Source organism: Psittacula echo, assembly GCF_963264785.1.
Source record: "Psittacula echo genome assembly, chromosome: 25".
Lineage (NCBI taxonomy): Eukaryota > Metazoa > Chordata > Aves > Psittaciformes > Psittacidae > Psittacula > Psittacula echo.
This window is the reverse complement of record NC_137760.1, coordinates 4,109,717-4,130,819: the sequence shown is the minus strand read 5'-3', so window position 1 is coordinate 4,130,819 and position 21,103 is coordinate 4,109,717. Positions and strand designations below refer to the sequence as shown.

The 21,103-nt window shown below is 56.6% G+C and overlaps 4 protein-coding genes across 4 annotated transcripts; 3 read left to right on the top strand and 1 right to left on the bottom strand.

The window, feature by feature from the left end:
- Nucleotides 1–41: 41 nt before the first annotated feature.
- Nucleotides 42–1,969, top strand: LSM1 (LSM1 homolog, mRNA degradation associated). The gene is made up of 4 exons (XM_080634673.1): nucleotides 42–173; nucleotides 434–502; nucleotides 1,162–1,277; nucleotides 1,737–1,969. The coding sequence occupies exons 1-4, from the start codon at nucleotides 128–130 to the stop codon at nucleotides 1,905–1,907; spliced, it is 402 nt and encodes a 133-aa protein (XP_080490799.1). The 5' UTR covers nucleotides 42–127; the 3' UTR covers nucleotides 1,908–1,969.
- A 3,639-nt stretch (nucleotides 1,970–5,608) lies between these two features.
- STAR (steroidogenic acute regulatory protein) lies at nucleotides 5,609–9,168 on the top strand (the record flags this gene model as incomplete). The annotated part of the gene is made up of 7 exons (XM_080634500.1): nucleotides 5,609–5,672; nucleotides 6,034–6,147; nucleotides 7,387–7,514; nucleotides 7,596–7,754; nucleotides 8,160–8,344; nucleotides 8,886–8,979; nucleotides 9,061–9,168. 7 exons carry the CDS (start codon nucleotides 5,609–5,611, stop codon nucleotides 9,166–9,168), a joined length of 852 nt encoding a protein of 283 aa, XP_080490626.1.
- Nucleotides 9,169–9,775: 607 nt separating this feature from the next.
- On the bottom strand, nucleotides 9,776–18,687 carry ASH2L (ASH2 like, histone lysine methyltransferase complex subunit). Its single transcript, XM_080634636.1, has 16 exons — nucleotides 18,547–18,687; nucleotides 18,377–18,446; nucleotides 17,220–17,365; nucleotides 16,473–16,561; nucleotides 16,218–16,312; nucleotides 16,005–16,100; nucleotides 15,721–15,816; nucleotides 15,447–15,522; nucleotides 13,467–13,560; nucleotides 12,756–12,973; nucleotides 12,404–12,571; nucleotides 11,904–12,097; nucleotides 11,544–11,636; nucleotides 11,105–11,203; nucleotides 10,775–10,834; nucleotides 9,776–10,347 (listed from the first exon to the last, which is right to left on the bottom strand). The coding sequence occupies exons 1-16, from the start codon at nucleotides 18,681–18,683 to the stop codon at nucleotides 10,240–10,242; spliced, it is 1,839 nt and encodes a 612-aa protein (XP_080490762.1). The 5' UTR covers nucleotides 18,684–18,687; the 3' UTR covers nucleotides 9,776–10,239.
- An 809-nt stretch (nucleotides 18,688–19,496) lies between these two features.
- Nucleotides 19,497–21,103, top strand: NODAL (nodal growth differentiation factor; the record flags this gene model as incomplete). Its single annotated transcript, XM_080634562.1, has 3 exons — nucleotides 19,497–19,713; nucleotides 20,100–20,857; nucleotides 20,951–21,103. The coding sequence occupies 3 exons, from the start codon at nucleotides 19,497–19,499 to the stop codon at nucleotides 21,101–21,103; spliced, it is 1,128 nt and encodes a 375-aa protein (XP_080490688.1).

The window sequence follows — 21,103 nt, the reverse complement described above, 5'->3', positions numbered from 1 at the left end:
CCCTGCGCGCACGGCTGGCGCGCCTTAAAGGGGCCGCGCCACACCGGGCTCCTCCCGGTTACGAGGCGGTTCCGGGGCGGCAGCGGCGGCACCGGCGCATGGCGGCGCTTCCGCCGGAGGAAGCACCATGAACTACATGCCCGGCACGGCCAGCCTCATCCAGGACATCGACAGTGAGTGCGCCGGCCGGGCTCCCTCCATCCAGCGGGTCCCCATCGATGCTGCGCCTCGGACCCCCGTTCCCTATGGATGCCGCATCCCATGGGGACGCCCGGGATGAGGGCCCCGTGGGCAGCGCTCCGGTGCGGGGCTCCTCGCTGCTACCGCGCTGATGGCGCATCATTGGGCCCCCCGCGCTGTGGGTTGGGGTCCGGGGTGTTCATCCCCACGCGTGGTCCCGTCTGACCCCCGCTTTTCTCCTCCTATCGCGCAGAGAAGCACCTGGTCCTGCTGCGGGACGGGCGGACGCTCATCGGGTACCTGCGCAGCATCGACCAGTTCGGTACGGGCGCACCTGGGAGTGGGGGGGGTTTGGATGTGCTGGGACGGGCAGCGAGGAGGAGGATGAGGAGGAAGAGGAGAGCCCCGTAGGTACCCGTTTGTATGCGCTGGGCGATGCTCCTCTGGTCACTGGAGCAGCTCCCTTCCCAAACAATAAAGAGGGAGCTTGGATTTAATGGGAGCTCCCCATTTTGGGGTCCTTGCTTAATGCAGTGGCTGCATTGACCCCACCGTGTGCTGGTCCTGAGCAGGAATATGCATTTCTTCGGTTAAAAACATGAGTTTTCAAAGAAATCAATTTAGTGGTGAGTGGAGTGATGTGATTGCAGGGTTAGAGTGTGTTTGTGCTGTGCATTAAACACCCACCTGTGTTTAAACCCCTCCTTCCCAATTGCATCCAGCACTGATGCTCCTGCATCCCTTTTTGGGCACAAATGGATGGAGTCACCCATGGGCTTGGAACCTCATGGGGCTGCCATGGGCGCATGATGCTGTGGCCTGTCCTGTCTGCCCAGGCTGTGGGTGCTGCATCCATCCATGGGAGATGGTTGGTGCCATCAGTGATAGGACTCAGGGGACCTTCCACCGCTGCTGCCGGGGGGGGAGATGCTCTTTATAGCTACAAAACACAGCACAATCTGGGTTCTTCTCTCTCTGCAGCAAACCTGGTGCTGCACCAGACTGTGGAGCGCATCCACGTGGGCAAGAAGTATGGGGACATCCCTCGAGGCATCTTCGTTGTGAGAGGAGAGAACGTTGTTCTGCTGGGGGAAATAGTAAGTGAGGGGCTCTGCTCCCAGCAGCAGCCCGGGGGTGTTTGTGGTGACACGAGTGTGGTGTCCATCAGTTAAAGGTGGTCCCATCCTGGGGCTGGTTCAGGCTGAGCCCCCGTGAATTTGCTGCTGTTTGCTCCCCAAGAGCCCTCTCCCATGGCCACTGTGCCTGGTTGTGTCCCCCCACATTGCTTTCACCTTTAGGTGGGCACAGGCTTCACCGTGTGCCTTGCCCATGCAAACCTATGGCCAGGGTGGACCCAAGCGCTTGCTGCCTTTGAGGCAGCTCCTGCTCCCCCTCAGCATCCATCCTACCCCATTAACATTGGGAAGAGCAACGGAATGTGCTGCCCGTGGCACCGCTCTCCCCAGGATGCCCTCGACGCCGGCAGCAGCATCCCGGCTCCGAGAGCCTGGAGCATCCCATGGGCATTGCCGCTGAACGGGCTGTTTCCGTGGCAGGACCTGGAGAAGGAGAGCGATACCCCCCTGCAGCAGGTCTCCATCGAGGAGATCCTGGAGGAGCAGCGCGTGGAGCAGCAGGCAAAGCAGGAGTCGGAGAAGCTGAAGGTGCAGGCGCTGAAGGAGCGGGGGCTCTGCGTCCCGCGGGCAGACACCTTGGATGAGTACTGACCCCTCACGGCGAGGGCATCCCTATGAGCCGCAGCGCTGCCTGTGTCTCCACGTTGGGTTTTCCATGGCACAGAGGAGGAAATGATGCCTTTGGCTCCTCTCCTTGCATGGAAGGAGGAGGAGGAGGAGGAAGGGAGGCAGGCGCCTGCCCCGTGCGCTGGGGAGCACAAGGGAGCGTGTTCGGGAGGAAGCCCCCTTGGTCCTTTTGGGTTGGTTTTGCTTTCGTTCCTCTTCACGTGACTCTGGGGGACTTTTCCCTTGGCCTGTAAATAAATCCTCAATCTCCACAGCAACGGCTCTGCCTCTGGTCCCCTCCATCCGCATCCCAGGGCAGGACCCTCTGGAACAGGGAGCGGGAGCCGGGGAACCCCCAGGTCAGCCGAGCGCACTGATTGCCTAATGGGTGCTAATGAAGAGCGGCTGCAGCATCTCCTGCCCTCAGTGCAGCAGGCAGGGGGGGCCTTTGTGTTGTGCTTGTCCTCATCCCGTTCGGAGCCAGCTGGGATGGGACTGGATTTGGGCAGCAAGGAGCAAACCTGGGTGCTGAGTGGAGGCTTCTCCCTATGCAGCCTCTGTCTGCTCATTCCCTGTGCGGCAGGGTCCCCATCAGGGGGTTTTCCTCTTCCCAAGCACCTCGGTTTAGGCAGGATGAGCCCAGCTCACACTGAGTGCACACGGGTGAACCACAGGGTTGGGGTCCCCTCTGCCCCACAGCTCCCTCGTGGTGGTGGTGGTGGGGAAGCAGCCTCCCCATGGGCTTTGTGCGGGTGGGATACGGGGACTTTGGTGGGAGAACAGGAAAACCAAGGGAATTCCCTTTGCGCTTTAACAGCAATGGAATAAAAGGGGGGTTGGAGCTGGTGGGGAACCCAAATCCCCTGGGAGGATGCTGATGATGATGGTCCTGTACCTGGGATGAGGGTGGGATGGGGCTTCCATCCATTGGGGCTGCGGGAGGAGGATGAGGATGATGGGGATGAAGGCTGCAGCGCTGCCCCTTACATTGACCTGTGATGTGGTCCCGCTCCCATCCTGATCCATACCAATCCCATTCCCTCCCCATAGGCATCGTGGTGGTGCCGATGCCCTCTCCGGGAGGGAAAAGTTTGTCATTGGCACCGATGCTCCCATCTCATGGGATGCACAACCCATGTGAGCTGGAGCCTTGTGCAAGCTGGAGCTGGATAAAAGGGTTTTGGCCTTGGGTTGAGGTTGATGCCAGTGGGTGATGCTGCACAAGGTGCTGGGATCTGGGAAGCAGAGCAGGATGAGGGCTGGATTGGAGCCACCTGCCCTAAGGGCTGTCCTGGGACACACAAGGATCACGTATGTCCCTTTATCCCCCTTCCCTTTGCGGTCCCCATCGCAGGGCTCAGCCGGGGAGATGCGTTGGGATGCAGGAGACGAGCATCATTGGTATCATTGCAACAAACAGGTTAAAATCCAAGAGGATCATTGGGTGCTGGTGCCTACAGAGTCCATTGGAGAGGCAGGGAGGGAATTGTGCAGGGAATGTGCCCCTGAGCCTGCCCTCTGTGAGGTCAAGGATGCCCATGGATGATGGATGCAGGGTTCCTGCCTTCATACTTGGTATTGCAGCGGCGGGTGGTGGTACCCAGCTGAGGATGCTGTTAACTGGGGCAGATGGGATGGGAAAGGTGTTTGGTTCCTTATCCTTGTCCCTAAACACAATGAGAACATTCACAGACCTCCGTGTAGGGAACTACGAGGCTTGTCCATCAGTTAAGGGACATTTCCGACACTTCCAAACCAACCTGGAAGTGCTGGAATTGCTCTTTCCTCTGAGGAACCCAGTGCAGAGCCTGTTGGAGGCTGCAGGGACCTGGTTGAGCTGCGTCTCTGCTCCCAGCACCTTTGGTTCCCATTCAGCCCCATTCTGTGCCTGCGTGAGCATCGTCACTGGTGGGATATGGGGGGTCCGATGGGGTTTTGAGGCTGAAAGCTGCAGATGGAGCCGTGTGGTGGCTTTGGGGGGGGACATGGGGGGTGTTTTGTGGGGCTCTTTTGCCTCCCCCTGTGTTTTCTGCCCCACAGATGTGGTTGGAGGGCTCTGCACCCATCCCGCAGTGGGGCTGTGCTGTATCCCCTTGCTGGTACACAGGATGCGGCTCCCCTTGTCACTAGCGGTGGGTCTGGGCAGGTCACTGGGGCCTCATCCTGCCCGATGCAGGGGGGTGATGCTGGATGCACGGTGGGCTCCATTGACCAGAGCATCCTGGACAGGCGCCTTCCCAGAGCCTGAGGTAGGTGCTGGGACCCGAATCCCATCCCTGATGCCTGTGGTACCCTGGATGCTGCTGCTCCCTGGCACCCCAATGGGTGCTGAGCTGTTGTCCCTTCCCTTGCAGGCCCATTGCATGCACCCCTGAGGGGTGTCCGAGGAGCTGGTGAGGGTCCTGGGGGGTCCCAGTTAAACCAGTCCCTGCTATGGGGGTTCTGGGTGGCTTTGGGCACAGCCTGCTCCAGGCAGGGCTGGGGGCCATGGACCATGTTGGGGGTTCCCCCCTGCTCTCCATAGACCCATTGGGGACCCTGGAATCACCCCGGTGTGGGGCTGCAGCACTGGGATTATAGGGGTTTATAGGGGATGTCCCTATAAACACTGGGGATGGGGATGGTGCAGCTCAGGTGGCTTCCACTCGATGCCACCAGCACCTCCATCGATGGGAGCACAAGGTCCTGATGGAGAGCAGCATCCGCAATGCAAAGGAGTCGTCCATGGGAGCAATGGGACCGTTCCCACGTGGCAGGTGGGACCCAAACCATTCCTTATGGGAGCAGAGGGAGGCGATGGGGCTGCGTTGCTGCTGGTGACCTCCCCGTTGTGCAAGAGCAGAAGGAAGGTCAGATCCCGCAGGAGGGAGCCAGGGTTGACGTCAAGGGAAGCAGCTGGTGATGGGAGCGGGGCCATAACTCATCCCGGGAATGGCGTTTCCATCCTTGACTCTTATCACTGCTCTGCATTGCCCACTGCTCCCAGCCCCGGGGCAGATAAACCGGCCTCGGGGGGATGTTCAGGGCTGCTCCCAGCCCCATAGCGTGCCCCGTGTTCAGCTGTATAGGGCTGACAGAGGGGCTGCGTTGGCATGGGGATGCGTGGGGTCCTCCAGCACACTCGTGTCTATGCGATGTGCATGAAGCATCCCGGTGTTCCTGCATCCCGGGTACCACCATCCCAGCGGTGCTGGATGTCCTGTTCCGCTGCGTTTGGACCTATGGGTTGGGGTCTAATGTGATGCTACAGGAGCGGGGTCTGGTCCCCATGGAGCGAGTCCTGGTGTGCTGGGAGCTGAGCCTGGCCGTGGTTGTTGCAGCCTGGTGAGATGGTGCTATCCATCGTTATCCATTACCTTATTATCCATTGTGATCTGTTCTTATCCCTTGTTCGGATCATTATCCATTGTTATCCATGGCTGATCCATTCACGAGCACGCATCCAGCCCTGTGCAGAGAGGCAGCTGCGCAAGGAGCCGGCCCCGACCTTGGCCCCGTGGGTCCTGCCGTAAGCGATGGCTCTTATCTCCCTGCTGTAAGCGATGGCTCTTATCTCCCTGCTGACGAGCCAGCATCCTTCAGCCGCCGTACTTAAGGCCGAGCACCCGCGGGGCTGGAGCAGAGCAGCTCCCATCGCCGAGAGAGGCAGGAACCGGGATACCCAAGGGCTGCATCCGCACGGGAAGATGCTGCCGGCGACGTTCAAGCTCTGCGCTGCCATCTCCTACCAGCACCTGCGCAACATGAGGGGTGAGGGTGCGAGCAGCCCCGCTGCAGGGCTGGATGGAGGCCACGGGGATGGTCTCCCCATCCCATATTGGGGTTGGGCTGTGTCTCCACCGCCTCTTTTTGCTCTGATGGGGGCCGAGGGGGATGCTGGTGCTGATGTGGAGGGTGGCGATGGGCTGCAAGGGTTTAGTGTTCTGTTAATCCACTTCTATCCTGTCCCTCGCTGTTTCCATGCTGGAATCTGCTCCCCACGGAGCAGAGCCTGGGTTTGCTCCTGTGCCTATAGGGACAAGGCAGAAGCAGAGGCTTGGTCAAGGTGTTTGAATTGCGGGTTAAAGCCCCCCCCCCCCCGGTGCTGGGGCTGACGCTGCTCTGCCCCCAGGGCTCAGAAGACAAGCGGCCCTCACCATCGGCCAGGAGCTGGGCAAGCTCGTGTGCCGCAGCCCCGGCCCCGGGCCCTGGATCAGCCACGTGCGCAGGAGGAGCTCCCTGCTCAGTGAGTGACCTGCAGCAGGGTCTGACCCTGTCCGTCCCCTCTTCCTGTCCCCCCTTTCCTCTCCCCTTTCCTCCCCCTTTCCTCCCCCCTTTCCTCCCCCCTTTCCTCCCCCCTTTCCTCCCTCTTTCCTCCCCCCTTTCCTCCCCCCTTTCCTCCCCCCTTTCCTCCCCCCTTTCCTCCCCCTTTCCTCCCCCCTTTCCTCCCCCCTTTCCGCCCCCCTTTCCACCCCCCCTTTCCGTCCCCCCTTTCCTCCCCCTTTCCTCCCCCCTTTCCTGCCCCTTTCCTCCCCCTTTCCGCCCCCCTTTCCGCCCCCCTTTCCTCCCCCCCTTTCCGCCCCCCTTTCCGTCCCCCCTTTCCATCCCCCTTTCCGCCCCCCTTTCCTGCCCCTTTCCTCCCCCTTTCCTCCCCCTTTCCTCCCCCCTTTCCTCCCCCTTTCCTCCCCCCTTTCCTCCCCCCTTTCATCCCCCCTTTCCTCCCCCCTTTCCTCCCCCCTTTCCTCCCCCTTTCCTCCCCCCTTTCCTCCCCCCTTTCCTCCCCCCTTTCCTCCCCCCTTTCCTCCCCCCTTTCCTCCCCCCTTTCCTCCCCCCTTCCTCCCCCCTTTCCGCCCCCCTTTCCGTCCCCCCTTTCTGTCCCCCCTTTCCGTCCCCCCTTTCCTGCCCCTTTCCTCCCCCCTTTCCTGCCCCTTTCCTCCCCCTTTCCGCCCCCCTTTCCTGCCCCTTTCCTCCCCCCCTTTCCGTCCCCCCTTTCCATCCCCCTTTCCTCCCCCTTTCCTGCCCCTTTCCTCCCCCCTTTCCTGCCCCTTTCCTGCACCTTTCCTCCCCCCTTTCCTCCCCCCTTTCCTCCCCCCTTTCCTCCCCCCTTTCCTGCCCCTTTCCTCCCCCTTTCCGCCCCCCTTTCCGTCCCCCCTTTCCGTCCCCCCTTTCCTCCCCCTTTCCTCCCCCCTTTCCTCCCCCCTTTCCTGCCCCTTTCCTGCCCCTTTCCGCCCCCCTTTCCTGCCCCTTTCCACCCCCCTTTCCAGCCCCTTTCCAGCCGGGTGCTGCCTGTCCCCATCAGGGCTCTATGGAGTGGTTGGGGATAACCTGCTCATGGGCAGCCCATGCCTGTGAAGCGCAGGCAAAGCCGGGGCTGAGTTTGCCTTCCCCATGTCTGGAGCAGTGGATCTGACGCAGATGAGGCTCATCCACTGGTGTACGTTGGTGTGTGAGTGTCCTTACACTGCTGGTGTCTGACCTGGTGCAGGCTCAAGGCTGGAGGAGAAGCCCTTCAGCGAGGTGGAAATGTCTTACATCAAACAAGGGGAAGAAGCGCTCCAGAAATCCCTGAGCATCCTCGGGAACCAGGACGGCTGGAAGATGGAGACGGAGGTGGTCGGTACCGTGCCCCGCTGCAGGCTGAGCCGGTCCCCCCTGTCCATGTGTGTGATGGCAATCCCGCCTTCCCTTCTCCAGGGGAACGGGGACAAAGTGCTGAGCAAGGTGCTCCCGGACGTGGGGAAGGTTTTCCGGCTGGAGGTGGTGGTGGATCAGCCCCTGGATGCGGTGTACAGCGAGCTGGTGGACAACATGGAGCAGATGGGAGACTGGAACCCCAACGTCAAGGAGGTCAAGGTGGGAATGGCCCCCTGCCAACAATGGGCTGCTCTCAGTGGTGTCCCTTTGCCCATTGCAAAGGATTTCTCCAGCCTTTCTTTGGGAATGGGGAGGGCAGAATTCATCCTACTGCAGGCACGGGGCTTGTCCCGCTGTAATCACAGCACTGCAGCAGAAGTGAGCCTGTATCAGCTTGAGGGCTACTTACTGTGCATGAAATGCACTTGGACTTCACTGCAGGGTAGCGAAGGGTGTTAGGTTAGAGGAGAAACAGCAGCACTGAGCCGCAGGGTGCAGAGAGCATCACTTTGCTGCTCCAAACAGCTCTTTCCTATTGGAACAAGGGAAGCATTAAGGGAAACCCCTTCCCTTTGCAGTGCTTTGAACGCTGCGGGGTTAACTCTTGACTCCTGGACTTCCCAGATCCTGCAGAGGATTGGCAAGGACACGGTCATCACCCATGAGAAGGCGGCTGCTCCCCCCGGGAACATCGTTGGACCAAGGGACTTTGTGAGCGTCCGGTGCTCCAAGAGACGCGGCTCCACTTGTGTCCTGGCTGGAATGGCCACGCAGTACGGAGCCGTGCCGGAGCAGGAGGGCTTTGTCAGGTAACTGCAGTTTATGGTCACTTACGTGGAATGGCAGTGCCACGCACGAGCTTGGAGCAATGGGGTTTGTCTTAGGTGGGAGCTGCTGAGGAAATCCCAATTCACGGCATGATTTGGGTTTCAAGGGACCTCAGGAGATGATGCAGTCCAACCTAGAGCAGGCTCCACAGGGAGCAGGCAGGGTTGGAACGTCTCTCTAGAGACAAAAACCACGCTGAGGTTTAGTTTACGGCCATTGCTCCCCCTCCTCTTGCTGAGACCACTGGAAAGAGCCTGGCACCATCCTGGCACCCACATCTCCCCAGGGATGCTTTCAGCCACTGCAAGGACACCAGGGGGGACACCAGTAGTGGGTGCAGCAGCGAGGCTGAGAGTGGTCCCCAAGGGCAGACCTCGGGGGGGGGGGGACAGAAGCCCAGCAGCTCTTTGGGCTACACCTCCCCTCTACCCTGCACCCAGCCCTATCCACACAGTGGTTTGGCACTGCTGTGATCTTTGAGGCCGAAAGCTGGTCCCTAACGTGCACCCCGGCCCCTTGCAGAGCAGAGAACGGCCCCACATGCATGCTGCTGCGCCCGCTGCCCGGCCGGCCCTCGCAGACCAAGCTCACGTGGCTGCTCAGCATCGACCTCAAGGTGAGTTCTGCTTCGAAGGCCAAGCAAGGGGCTGGGGTTTGGGGCAGGTTCCACTCACGGGCTCTGTCTGCTCCTCTCCAGGGTTGGCTGCCCAAGAGCATCATCAACCAGGTCCTGGCCCAGACCCAGCTGGACTTTGCCAACCACCTCCGGCAGCGCCTGGCGTGGACGGCGGCCCCGCAGTGCTGACCATGCTTCGGCCAGGGGGGGGAAGGAGGGGAGACTGTAGTGGGCAGATAACGTAATCAGAGCCTGTGCTCATTAACCGAGGCCTTTAATAGTGGACACTGCTAATTAACACCTGAGTAACACTGTTGTTATTGAACTGATGAGTTAGTAGGGGCCTGAGCATAAACTTCTGCTAAGTCAAGCTCCACTGGCCCCTGCAACCTCCCTAATGAATGGCTATTAATAAATAAAGCTCCAATGATGGGTATTTACTATTAAAGGCCTTGGCGACTTAGTTGTTAGGGAGGTCCCAGGCACCTGAGTGGGAAGGTAGAAGGATGAGCACAAGGACTTGCTTTAAACCCTCACCTTTTCCTCTCCTCCTTCCTCCCAAAACCCAGCACTAAGAGCTCTGGTCCCTCCTCCCCGCGTGAAGCAGCTCTAATTTATTGTTCCTGTACAGACACACACCAAGCGTCCAGTTATTTATTCAGTTAAAGCTCTGTAATGATGATCACTGGCACGAGGCCTTGGGATTTGGCAATGCAGTGAGGAGGTGGAGATCTTCACATTGAGAGATCTCCAGAGCGTGGCTGCTTTGAGTGGAAATCTCATTTTTAACAAGAAAGAAGAACAAAAAAACCTTTATTTTTAAACTGGTTTCCAGTTTGTGGGGGGGGGGAAAAAACATGTACTTTGAGCAGAAGCCCAGATTTCAGCCCTGCGTGCAGGGGCCTCGTCCCAACACAGTCCTTGTGGCTGGGAGCTGGTGTTCACCGCACAAAGGACTGCTCCAACCTGGGCCCAGCACAGGAGACGTTACCTCGCTGTGATGCTTGCTTCTTTAGCTACACTGTGAAGTCACTGAAGCCTCCAAGAGATGCCCACAAACAGCACGCTACCTCCTAGAACTGCACTCACTGAGCCTCCAGCCCAGGGGCAGAGCAGGAATCCCTTGCAGGTACCAAATATATACAACGCCTGCCCCCCCTCTCCCAGAGCTGTGTTGGCTTCAGCTCGTTTGCTCTGAGTGATGCATGAATAAAAGCCACTTGCTGGAGCCCCATGGTGTGGTTGGTGTTAGCACTTGGGTTATGGCTCCCAGGGAGGGCTCCGTCTCCCATCCACTTCTGTCTCTACGTGGTAGAGCACATCGGCCAGTGTGTGCTCCACAACGGCACCCCAGCCCATGTCACTCATCTGCAAAGGGAAGGGAAGACAGGCTCAGGATAAGGAGGGGCTTATCCTGTCGTAGAGCAGCATTCCAGGGCTGTTTCCCTCCTAAAACACTAGTGGTGGTGGGGGGGAAATGTTCAAGTGTTTCCTCAAGCAAGAATCCTCTTACTGATAGAAGCAGCTAACACAGGGGCTTTATGACCTGTTGAGAGGAACAAAGCTAAACCTTAACTAAACAGCCTAACAAATAACTCAGCATCTCCTATGTGGCCTTACCCGTTTATAAATACAATCCTTTGGGCTCTCCTAGCTAAGGCCAAAGACTGAAGAGGACAGATACAGGCTTGGTATAAATCACCTCCCACCACCACAACGCTCGCACCCACCTTGTGTTGAAAGAGGGTGAGGTGGTGACAAAGTGTGAGGGTATAAAGCTTCACTTCGTACTTACTGGCCTGTAAGTGATGTCTCGGGGTGGATACTTGAAATATGGCCCGAAGTTTATAGAAACCTGAGGAAGACACATTTGGCATTAGATCAACAGGCAAAATGCTTCAGTCTCCATCCCCTCCTACTCCTTGCAAGACCATGGAACAAGCAGCCCTGGCATGGAAACTCAGCACTTGGATAAAGTCCCATCAGCAAGGTTATCGCAGAGCTGCCTCACTAAACTAAGTCCCAGATTTCCTCTTTATTGTGCTTGCCCTGCTCCCTGAGTGCCCACGCTCAGTGCATTACTGAAACCAGGCTGGGAATCACCTTGCAATGATCTGCTACTTACTGTGCAGCCTTTGTACAAAGAAATAGCAGGAAAATAAACTCCTTCAAAGATGTCTTTAAAGGCAATGCCTTGGCTGACACCGTTCTTGAAGAAGATGATCTGAAAAGAAACAGTAAGAGGGTGATTTTGGCATCCATGCCAACTTCAGGAGCTACAAAGCAAGCCTCAAGAGGCAGCTTCACCTACACCCTCCCCTTTACCTGAAGCCAATCGCTTCAGCGCCAGCAGCAGCATCACAAGCAAAGGGTGCAGTTGATTTGTTAAATTCCCCTTTACTGTTGCTTTAATAAAAGCATTCTTGGTTCTGATGAAGACCCAATGCTCAGCCTCCCTTTGCGCTCACTAAATGCAAGCAATTAATACACACACTAAGTCCCTCTTAGCAAGTTCTCTGCTCTTCCTGAAGCTCTGCATCCTCCCCTACCAGCATGTAACTGACCTGGCTTCCAGGTGCTTGCTTCAGGCTCTTCTCTGCTTTGTCCACAAAGTCCTTCTCTTCGAAGTACAAGTAGCTTTTGAACTTGATCAGGGCCTGAAAGAGCAGAAAACCACCACTTCAGAAGGGAACCAGAACAACTGCTACCTTTAGTGACACATTAAAGACCTACAGGAGCCCTGCGCTGGGCCAGGCGTGCCTGTGAGGTCACAGGAGAGCGATTCACACATCCCAGGTATCAGAGAGCCGGGAGGGCAAGAGAAGATCAAACAAGAGGTGGGCAGCGCACATAAAGTCCCCCTTGACTCCTCTGCCACGAACCATGGGCTAACATTTAATCTCATTGTGAATTCCACCCCTCACCTTGTCTTTGTAAGTGTCAGGCAGGGATTTGGCAGTCTCGGTATCTTCTGGAAGACTGATGTAAAATCCCAGTATATCCCCCTGTCCGTAGCCGGATGAATAGTGTTTCCCTATGGACTGGTGAAACTTTGTTCCCTTTTTGCTGCGCCAGGAGTAACTGAACTTGTCATATCCCAGAGGTGCCTGGAGGTTCCCTGTGGAAGCCAACAGGAACATCACACCCTGTAGCAGGAGCGCCTCTGTGGATCCCAATTCAAGTTTTGGGGGCAGGAATTACATCCAGTTAACAAATACAGCTCCCATTAGCACAAACACATTGATTACAGCATGCAAAGTGTAAAGGATCCACCTGTACTGCAGCTTTGTACTGTTTAGATCACCCAGAAAGAGTTTCCCCTTAAGAAAAGCAGTGAATAAGCAGCCAAGCTGATGCCTTACCCTCCCTTAGGTCTAAGTTACTGGGGAAAGATATATAGGAACCAGCTGGTAAAACTCTTTACCTAATGGCTGTGACCAACCCAATCGGGCAGCAGTGTCCGGAGGCATCTCATCCATGGATATTTCAAAGTACCAGGCTCCTTTCCTCACTCCATGTGAGGCTCGTACCATGGAATAGCCCTTCTCCCCGATAACAGTCAGTCTGTCATCCGAGATCTTTAGCTGAGGAGCTGTGGGAGAGAAGAGCTGATCTGTGAGCTCTGATGTGCAGATGAAGGCAAACGAAGAGCACAAGTGGATTGAAGGTGTGCACCTCAAAGCAATGATGTCTCAAGCATCAATAAGCACTCAAGTGAGGTTATAGAAGATGCCCCCCACGACAAGGACCACTTATACAACCTACAAGCCTTGTACCTCGGTCGTGCAGTGCTAAGAGCACCCGTTCATAGAGGCAGGCTCTGTAGAGGTCCCCAGGAATTGGCTTCCCTGCCCAACAGTCCAGCTCCAGCTTTTCCGGGTCAGGAGCATGGGGGTCAGGCTCCGCCAGGATGTATCGATACCCATCCTTATTGAAGGGGTGTTCCAAGGGGTAACCGTGGGGTGGCAAGCGCTGGGCGGAAAACAGCGGATCACTGCGGAACACAAAGGCTCAGGTTGGCATCTCACGGTGGCTCCAGTTCAGTCCCAGGACAAATCCCACCATTCCCCCAGCACTGCCAAGGCCACCACTAACCCATGGCACTGAGGGCCTGTTCCAGTGCCTGAGCATCCTCTCAGGGAATAAACTTCTCCTCATCTCCATCTAAACCTTCCCTGGGGCAGCTTGAGGCCGTTTCCTCTTGTCCTATCACTTGTTCCTTGGGAGAAGAGACCGACCCCACCTCGCTACATCCTCCTGCCAGGCACTTGTAGAGAGCAATAAGGTCCCCCCTGAGCCTTCTCTTCTCCAGACTGAACCCCCCTAGTTCCCTCAGCCATTCCTCATAGGGCTTATTCTCCATCATCAGCTTTGTTGCCTTTCTCTGGACCCAAAGCAGCATCTTAAGGCATCAAAAGGCAAGCTGTGCCTCTGACCAGCACTGAGGGGACGCCAGTGTTGTGCCCCAGCATTATCTTCCCTCTTACCTCCTGGTTTTCTTGGCCGTTCCCGTGGTCCCTCCATCCTGCTGCTTGCGCTTCGCTCCCCGGCCCTTCCCGCTGCCTCCCGCGGCGATTCCCCCTTGGCACAACCAAGCACAGCAGAGTCAAGGGAGATGTGATGGGGCAGAGCCCGTGAGCACGGAATCTCCACTAACACAAAGGGGCAGAAGCAGCCCAATTACAAGCAGCTCATGAGCTCAAGAGCCTTCTCCCACAGTGAGCCAAATCCAGCACTTCCATGGAGCTTCCAGTCAGCTCCTGAAATGGCCCAATGGAGAGTGGAAGCTGAGATTTACCAAGAGCTCAAGCTTTTAAGGAGAGAACTAAGAATCTTTTCTGTCTGGGATCCACTTCCCAAGCGTTATTATTTGCTTTCATGGAGATTCCAGGCCCAGTTCACATTCACTGCTGTGACAGCAGCAGAAACCCAACCTACAGCACACACTGTCTGACTGGAAACAAAGTCATCATCCCCCTGACACACTGTGCTGCAGAAACACTCTGACACCAATAAGCAATAAGCATTTAACATCAAAATTCCCATCTATAAAACAGAAGACACTTAAGTTGAGGGACAATGAAAAGCAGGAGGTGTTTCTCTTCAGTATGACTCAAGTCAGGGCTGTGATTGATGTGGCTTCCCTTCTCCTCCACTTGTATTTATGAGTAACGATTGACTGCTGTAATTCACACTGATACATGCTCACACTTCATCAAACCAGTGTCAGTTTAATGTCCTAATAGGTTATACTGTAAGTGCATTTTATCACCACGCTACAAAAGAGATCGCTACTGATTCACACCGTACTGTAGAAAAACACCTTTACAAACCACACACTGTGCTGGAGCTAAAAATACAGTCAGCTCTGAGCTTATCAGCATTCCCCTTGTGCTGGCAGGGATTCAACTCATTGAGGGAATACCATATTCTGCACGACCGTGACGTGATCTCAGCTGCACTGGCTGGTTTGACTGCAGATATTGAGGCTCTGCAGTCCTCTGCCTGTCACGGTATCATCCCAGCTCCTGGATGCACATCACTTGCTGTGGCATTAGGGTTTAAAACTACAGTATCAGGTCAAATCATGCAAAGGGAAAACAGAGAGGTGAAACTAAAGCTTTCAACCAGTCAAGTGGGGCAGAATATGAGCATTCAAAGCTTCTAACAGCTAAAAGACTACCAGGGGAAACTGTTGGGTTGGACTACAGGATTACTGCAATCACATCAGGGCACGCTTGGGGTTTATGATTGACTTTAGCTTCTAAAAGAAAGGAGCAAAAAAAGCTTTGCAAACAATAATACTTAAGGTTTAGAAGCTGAAAGGTAAAATATTCACCTCCCAAAGGGGCTCCACCTGCAAGAACAGAAGTGGCACCACACGTTTGTCAAGCTTCCACGTATTAGACCAAAACCAACCCGAGACAAGGCAGCCTTGGATATCTAGAACCCTGTTTTAAAAAGCCCAGAATACCTCCTGTGAGGCAACAAATGAATATAGATGAATGTAGGTTGAATAGAGAACACTGTAGCCTTGTGCACAAGGAAATCTCAGCAGCAGTTAACATCACTGCAGTAGGATGACCCCAAGTAAGATGCAAGCAGTGCTTAGAAGGAATAACACGTACCTTCCCCAACTACTTTCAAATCTCAGAGTGAGGGAACCTGAATAACACAAGTAGGTAAATTAATATCCTTATGGAATAAAACTGACAGGCTTGGATTTCTCCAAGCCTCCTGATTTAGCTGGCCACCAGGAAGGAAGAAGTTGAGCCTTCACAAGGAGGTAACATTAACCTATCTCTGTGGAAAGACACAGTGAGACTGGCTGAATGCTTTGACTGCAATAAGCATAACCTCAGTTCACAGCACAGGTTTAACTGCAGCGTCTCGAGTGATACCCAGCTACAGGACTGGGCAAACACAGCTTGGGCCCAGAGATTCAAAAGCCTGACTAAAGAACTTGCCATTTAAGCTTCCGCTTGTGGATACAGCGTTGTTCTGTTTCTGGTTATCATATGCAGGACCAATATTGGCAAGATCCTGAAAGAGAGAGAAGAAACCCAATGCGTGCACTCAATCTTACCACTCAAAACCCACTTGCAGGTGCTGGGGTACCCCAATACAGGCTCACAGTGTGACTTGGGTAGGTTTTACTCATCAGATGGCCAGCAAAAAGAGCCCCCACACCTTCCTCCCACCTCCCCACTGCACACTTTCCTTCCATCACCAACCACATACTTGGTCTAGAAGGCCAAACTTGGGGTAATCTTCTTCTGGGTCTTTACTCCCTGGGTCTGGATGCTCCTTCACCAAGAATACATCTCTCTCTTTACACTATAAAAGAGGAGCAGTTTAAGTTACACAGAGAAGGATCACACCAAGTTCATGAACGGCTGTTTAACTCGCAGTATTTATTAGTATGTGTGTTAATTATTGATGAAGCATTAGAATCTTCACCCTTTAGCTTCGGTGTCAGCAAACACAGGCACCAGCCACACAAAACCCTGCACAGATTTACTTACCATGGTTTTGACAATATTATTAGGCCAAGTCATTTTCCCAGGTCTCTGGCGTGTTGTCATGCACTCCCAATATTTATCAATAAATGGGATAATATCCTGGAAAACAGCCAACCAAACGGACTCTTAACAGTGGCTGCGAAAGCCTCCCAGTGTCTGAACATCACTGAAATCACAGCTCAGGTCAATCGGGGCTGCTTTGCGGAACAGCCTCACCTTATCTTTGGAGAACATGGTTTTTGGGTGCTCATCCTGGGTCCTTGACTGCCACGTCAAGTTGGCCAGAGCACTAAGGCACATTTCCTTGAGATCTAAACCAAAAGCACATCAGAGCTAGAATCGGGTTGGGAAAAGCAAACACCCACACCATCGACCATGTGTTTCTGGTCATTTTTGGATGGCTTCAGCAGAGCCCTCCCCTGAGTTCAGCTCAAAGCCTCCAGGTTTATCTTGCACTGAATGCACACTTACTTGCTTGTTTTCTTAAGAAATAGGTGTTCCCACTGTGATGGCAAACGTTACAATGGAAGCTGTAGTTGGTCATGAAAGGCAAGCAGGAGCTGGAAAAGAGCAGGCTATTGGTAAGCGAGAAGATATTGGTAAGATATCCCTTATTCTTTACTATAGAGGGTTACAAACCCAATTATCCCAGGTTAACAAATGAATTCTTCTCTCACAGGTTTAAGGATGTTTTCATCGATCGAGGCTGCCCATCAGCATCAAGAAAAGCCACAAAGCTCTGGAGGGCCACTCAAGCTCAGGGTCTTGCTTTAGAGAAGCCCTGACATTCAGCCAGCAAAACAAGAGGCAACAAAGGCAGCTCTGCACAAGGGGCATCATCTGAGCCCCTAAAACTGCAGCTGGAAGCCCAGTTTTAGGGGCAAAATACGCTCCAAAAAGTGATGTTTTTATTAAGTCTCCTACGGGTTAATGAAAGAAAACTGAATTTACTGCTCATTTATAGGGAAATTTGGGGGGGGTTTCTGTCCACACCAATTGAGAATGGCTGTGAAAGCCCCCCTTGACTTTAGAACATCATTCACAGACCCCCACAGCCCTGAGCTCCACAGGGGTTTCTAAAGCTCAACTGCACAACCACTGCCTGCAGCGCTGTTGGGAAGCTGCTATTTACAATCCACAGCCACTTCCCTGTGTCCTTGGAGCAGGGTCCTTGGGCACCGAGAGCCCAAGCACCGGAGCCAAGGCGAGCTTACGCACGTGGTGTCAATGCCAAACGTGTCCGCCGTGAACCACTTGGTGCAGATCCCGCACTGCAGCTCGATCTCCCCCAGCTGCCGCCCGTTCTCTTCATCCACGGAGCCTGCTTGAGCATCCAGGACTTCCGAGCTGTCCCCTGCAGCCTCCTGCAAGCAAAGAGCAGCAAAGGGAGCCCGGCTTCAAGCCTGGATCAGCCTTTTGGGGGCAGGGAGCTGTCAGGACAGGACTGAGAGAGGATAACCTGGTTTCCCTATCCTTTGTATTGGTTTGGAGGTTCAATTAGAGGCAGTCGGATGGGTGAGGGTTTCATTTCCAGCAGAAAACTGGAAGCGGGGCCATCAGGATGGAAAAGCCCTTTGGAATATGTTTGGATTTTGGTTTTCAGGAACTTCCTACATCTTATTCCTGACTCAGTGATGATGGAAAACTGATGCTGACGAGGCCCAATAGGATCCCAATGAGGATGCCGATAAGACCCAACAGAATCCCAATAAGGACGCTGATGAGTTCCAACAGGATCCCAATCAGGATGCTCATGAGACCCAACAGCATCCCAATCAGGATGCTCATGAGACCCAACAGGATCCCAATCAGGATGCTCATGAGACCCAACAGGATCCCAATCAGGATGCTCATGAGACCCAACAGGATCCCAATCAGGATGCTCATGAGACCCAATAGCATCCTAATCAGGATGCTGGTGAGTTCCAATAGGATCCCAGTCAGGATGCCAATGAGGCCCAATAGCATCCCAATCAGGATGCTGGTGAGACCCAATAGGATCCCAATTAGGATGCTGATGAGTTCCAACAGGATCTCAATCAGGATGCTGATGAACCCCAACCCATCAGACACTGACATAGAAACGTTTTCTCTCCTGATACCTTCTTGCCCTCTTTACACACTTGATGACTTTACTCCTTCCCCATGATCCCTGCAGGCACCAGATCGCTCCCAAACAATATCCTTTGGGATAACGCGCTGGTGCTAAGGAGGAAACAAAACCCGGAGCGGAAGAAGAGCCGGATCCCCCCTACCCTGCAATGAGCCGCAAGAGGCAAGCGCTGTTCCCAAGCCCTGCATCCACACGGGCTCCATAGGATGCAGGGACACGCACCCAGCATCACCCTCACCCTGGACCCCGGGCCCGGACCTACCAGCGGGTCCTTCCCGTTGGCGGACTCGGTCTCCAGCGCCGCGCTCGCATCGACCAGGGCGGCTTCCCCGCTGCAGGGGCACAAAGCGGAGTTAGGCGGGGACACAACGGGAGCACCGGAGCCTCCAACGCGCCCCCCAGGCCGCTCACGGAGGGGGGGGGGACACGCACCCGCTGTCGGGGCCGGCGCTGCCCGGCTCCGGCGGGGCCGGGGGCTCCGTGGAAGGAGGCGCCGGCTCCGGGCCCGGCTCCGCACCCTCGGCCGCGACAACCGCGGGCACCGCGGTACCCGCCGGCGCTGCCGCCATCTTGGCCCGCCGCAACAACTCTCGCGAGAGGGCGGCGTTCTCGCGAGAGCCGACGCTTCAAAGGGCAACGCTACGGTGGGGCCCACAGCAGGCGGAGGAGGAGCAGCGCCACCTGCCGGGAAGGAGGCGGCGGAGGCGGCGGAGGCGTGACGTCACGCGGCCTGGGTGTGACGTCATCAAGGCACGGGAGGGGGCTTGGTTTGGAGGGGGATCAGCCCCGGGTCAGCACAGGGTTCCCCCCCTCACGGGTCCCGGTACCCAAATGAGATCGGGGGTCCCAATGGGATGGGATGGGCAATGGGGGCCCTGGACCCTGTTCTTACCCCCCAGGTCCTGCCCTGGACGGCGCTGGGAAAACGGGAGAGCAAGAGCGGGGCAGAGCCCCTGCATGGACCTGGCTGGGGCAGAGCCTCCTGGGATGATGCCCACGGGTCCCCGCGGAGCAACGGAGGGGGCGCATCCCCCGGCAGGACAGGGCTGGGAATGCTGAGCTGGTGATGGGGGACCAAGGCGGGATGGATGGATGGATGGATGGATGGATGGATGGATGGATGGAGAGAGGGACGGGGAGAATAAGTGATGGGGATATGGAGGGATGGGGCTGGAGGCAGGGAGAGAAGGATGGAGAGAAAGAAGAAGGGAGAAAAGGAGGAACAGGGGAGATGGAAATGGGGAGGGACAGCTTGGGGGGGGGTGGAGGGGAGGGGGGATGGAGATAGGGACAGAGGGACGGGGAGGGGGCTGCCGGGGCCGCCCGGGGCGGCGCTCGGGGCCGCGGTACAAATAGAGCGGCTGCGGGTGGCCCCTGCAGCCATGCGGGTCCCGCTGCGCTCCGCACCCGCGCTGGTGCTCTGCGCCCTCGCCCTGCTCCTCCTGGGCTGCGCGCAAACCCGCGCAGCGCCCGGGGCACCCTCCCGGGCACCCGCCCGCGCCCCGCCGCGCTGCCCCCCGCTGATGCTGCAGCTCCTCCGCGCACCTCCCGCTCCGCTCCGCGCCGCCGCCGCCGCTGCCCTCAGCCTCTCCCCGCACGGTGAGTGGGGCCGCGGCCCCGGACGTCCCTATCCCGGCAACAGCTCCATCCCCGAGCATCCCCATCCCGGGACCGGCACCGTCCCCATCCCCAGCATTCCTGTCTTGGGACCGGTACTGTTCCTGGGCATCCCTATTCCGGGACCGGCACCATCCCCGGGATCCTCACCTTCCCTGAGCATCCCTGCTCCCAATACCAGCCCCGTCCCAAGCATCCCTATTCCGGGACCGTGACCGTCCCCAGGACCGGCACTGTCTCCGAGCATCCCTGTTCCGTGTATCGCGGTCCATGCCCTCACACAGTGCCGGGGCATCCCTGCCTCTCCCCGGCCCCGGTGCTCTCGGAGTGGATCCCGGGGTCCCCTCACCGTGCCTCTTGGCTTGCAGGCTCGGTGCAGAGCGGCTCCCGCTGGGCTCTCTCCTTCGACATGTCCTCGCTGTCCAGCAGCCAGGAGGTGAATCTGGCCGAGCTCCGCATCCTCCTGCCCCGGCTCTCCCCGGCCCACAACGTGTCCCTGGACATCTACCACAGCCGGCGGTGCCGGGGTGCCGGGTCCTGCCCGCACCAGCTCCTCCTGGGCTCCGTGTCTGGCAGCCCCTCTTCCATCCAGGCCCCTTGGAAAGTGTTTGAGGTCACCACGCTGCTCCGCTCCTGGCTGCACCAAGGCACAGCCCCTGGGTACCACATGGGAACGGAGCAGTGGGATGCGGGTGGTCCGGACACCGCCGCGATGCACTTGCCCGCCTTGAGCGATGCCGGGCCCGGGGATGCGATGGACAGAGTCCTGCTGCTCGTGTTCTCCAAGGATAAATCACCGGGAGACCACAGCCTCATCAGGACAGCGGAGACCTCCAAGCACGTCATGCGTGAGAGCAGCAACCAGGGCAGCATCCCAGGGATGCGCCGGCATCGCCGCACCAAGAAGGAGAAGCAAAGGATCAAAGGGAGCGATGCTGGCGCTGCAGTCGTGGCCGAGGAGGGCAGGTCCCTGTGCAGGAGGGTGGATATGATGGTGGACTTCGAGCAGACCGGCTGGGGCAGCTGGATCGTCTACCCCAAGAAGTACAACGCGTACCGGTGCGAAGGGCAGTGCCCATCGCCCGTGGATGAGACCTTCAAGCCCACCAACCACGCGTACATACAGGTAAGAGGGGTTGTATCCTGTTCCCCCCCTGTACCTCAGCCCCATTGCCCGGGGCAGGGGGTGATGCTTTGCCTTTGCTGTGTCTCCCCATAGAGTTTGCTGCAGCTCTACAAGCCCAACCATGTGCCCTGCCCCGTGTGCTCCCCGGTCAGGATGAGTCCCCTCTCCATGCTCTACTATGAGAAGGGGGAAATCGTCGTCCGCCACCACGAGGACATGATCATCGAGGAGTGTGGCTGCAACTGA

Excerpts from the sequence above, each read along its gene's own strand:
- ASH2L (XM_080634636.1), bottom strand. The coding sequence starts at position 18,683 with ATGGCGGCAGCGCCGGCGGGTACCGCGGTGCCCGCGGTTGTCGCGGCC. Across the intron at positions 17,366-18,376 it reads CCAACGGGAAGGACCCGCTG|GAGGCTGCAGGGGACAGCTC; the intron begins GTAGGTCCGGGC and ends CTTTGCTTGCAG. Across the intron at positions 12,572-12,755 it reads CTTAGCACTGCACGACCGAG|CTCCTCAGCTAAAGATCTCG; the intron begins GTACAAGGCTTG and ends TCTCTCCCACAG.
- LSM1 (XM_080634673.1), top strand. The coding sequence starts at position 128 with ATGAACTACATGCCCGGCACGGCCAGCCTCATCCAGGACATCGACA. Across the intron at positions 174-433 it reads CCTCATCCAGGACATCGACA|AGAAGCACCTGGTCCTGCTG; the intron begins GTGAGTGCGCCG and ends CCTATCGCGCAG. Across the intron at positions 1,278-1,736 it reads TTGTTCTGCTGGGGGAAATA|GACCTGGAGAAGGAGAGCGA; the intron begins GTAAGTGAGGGG and ends TTTCCGTGGCAG.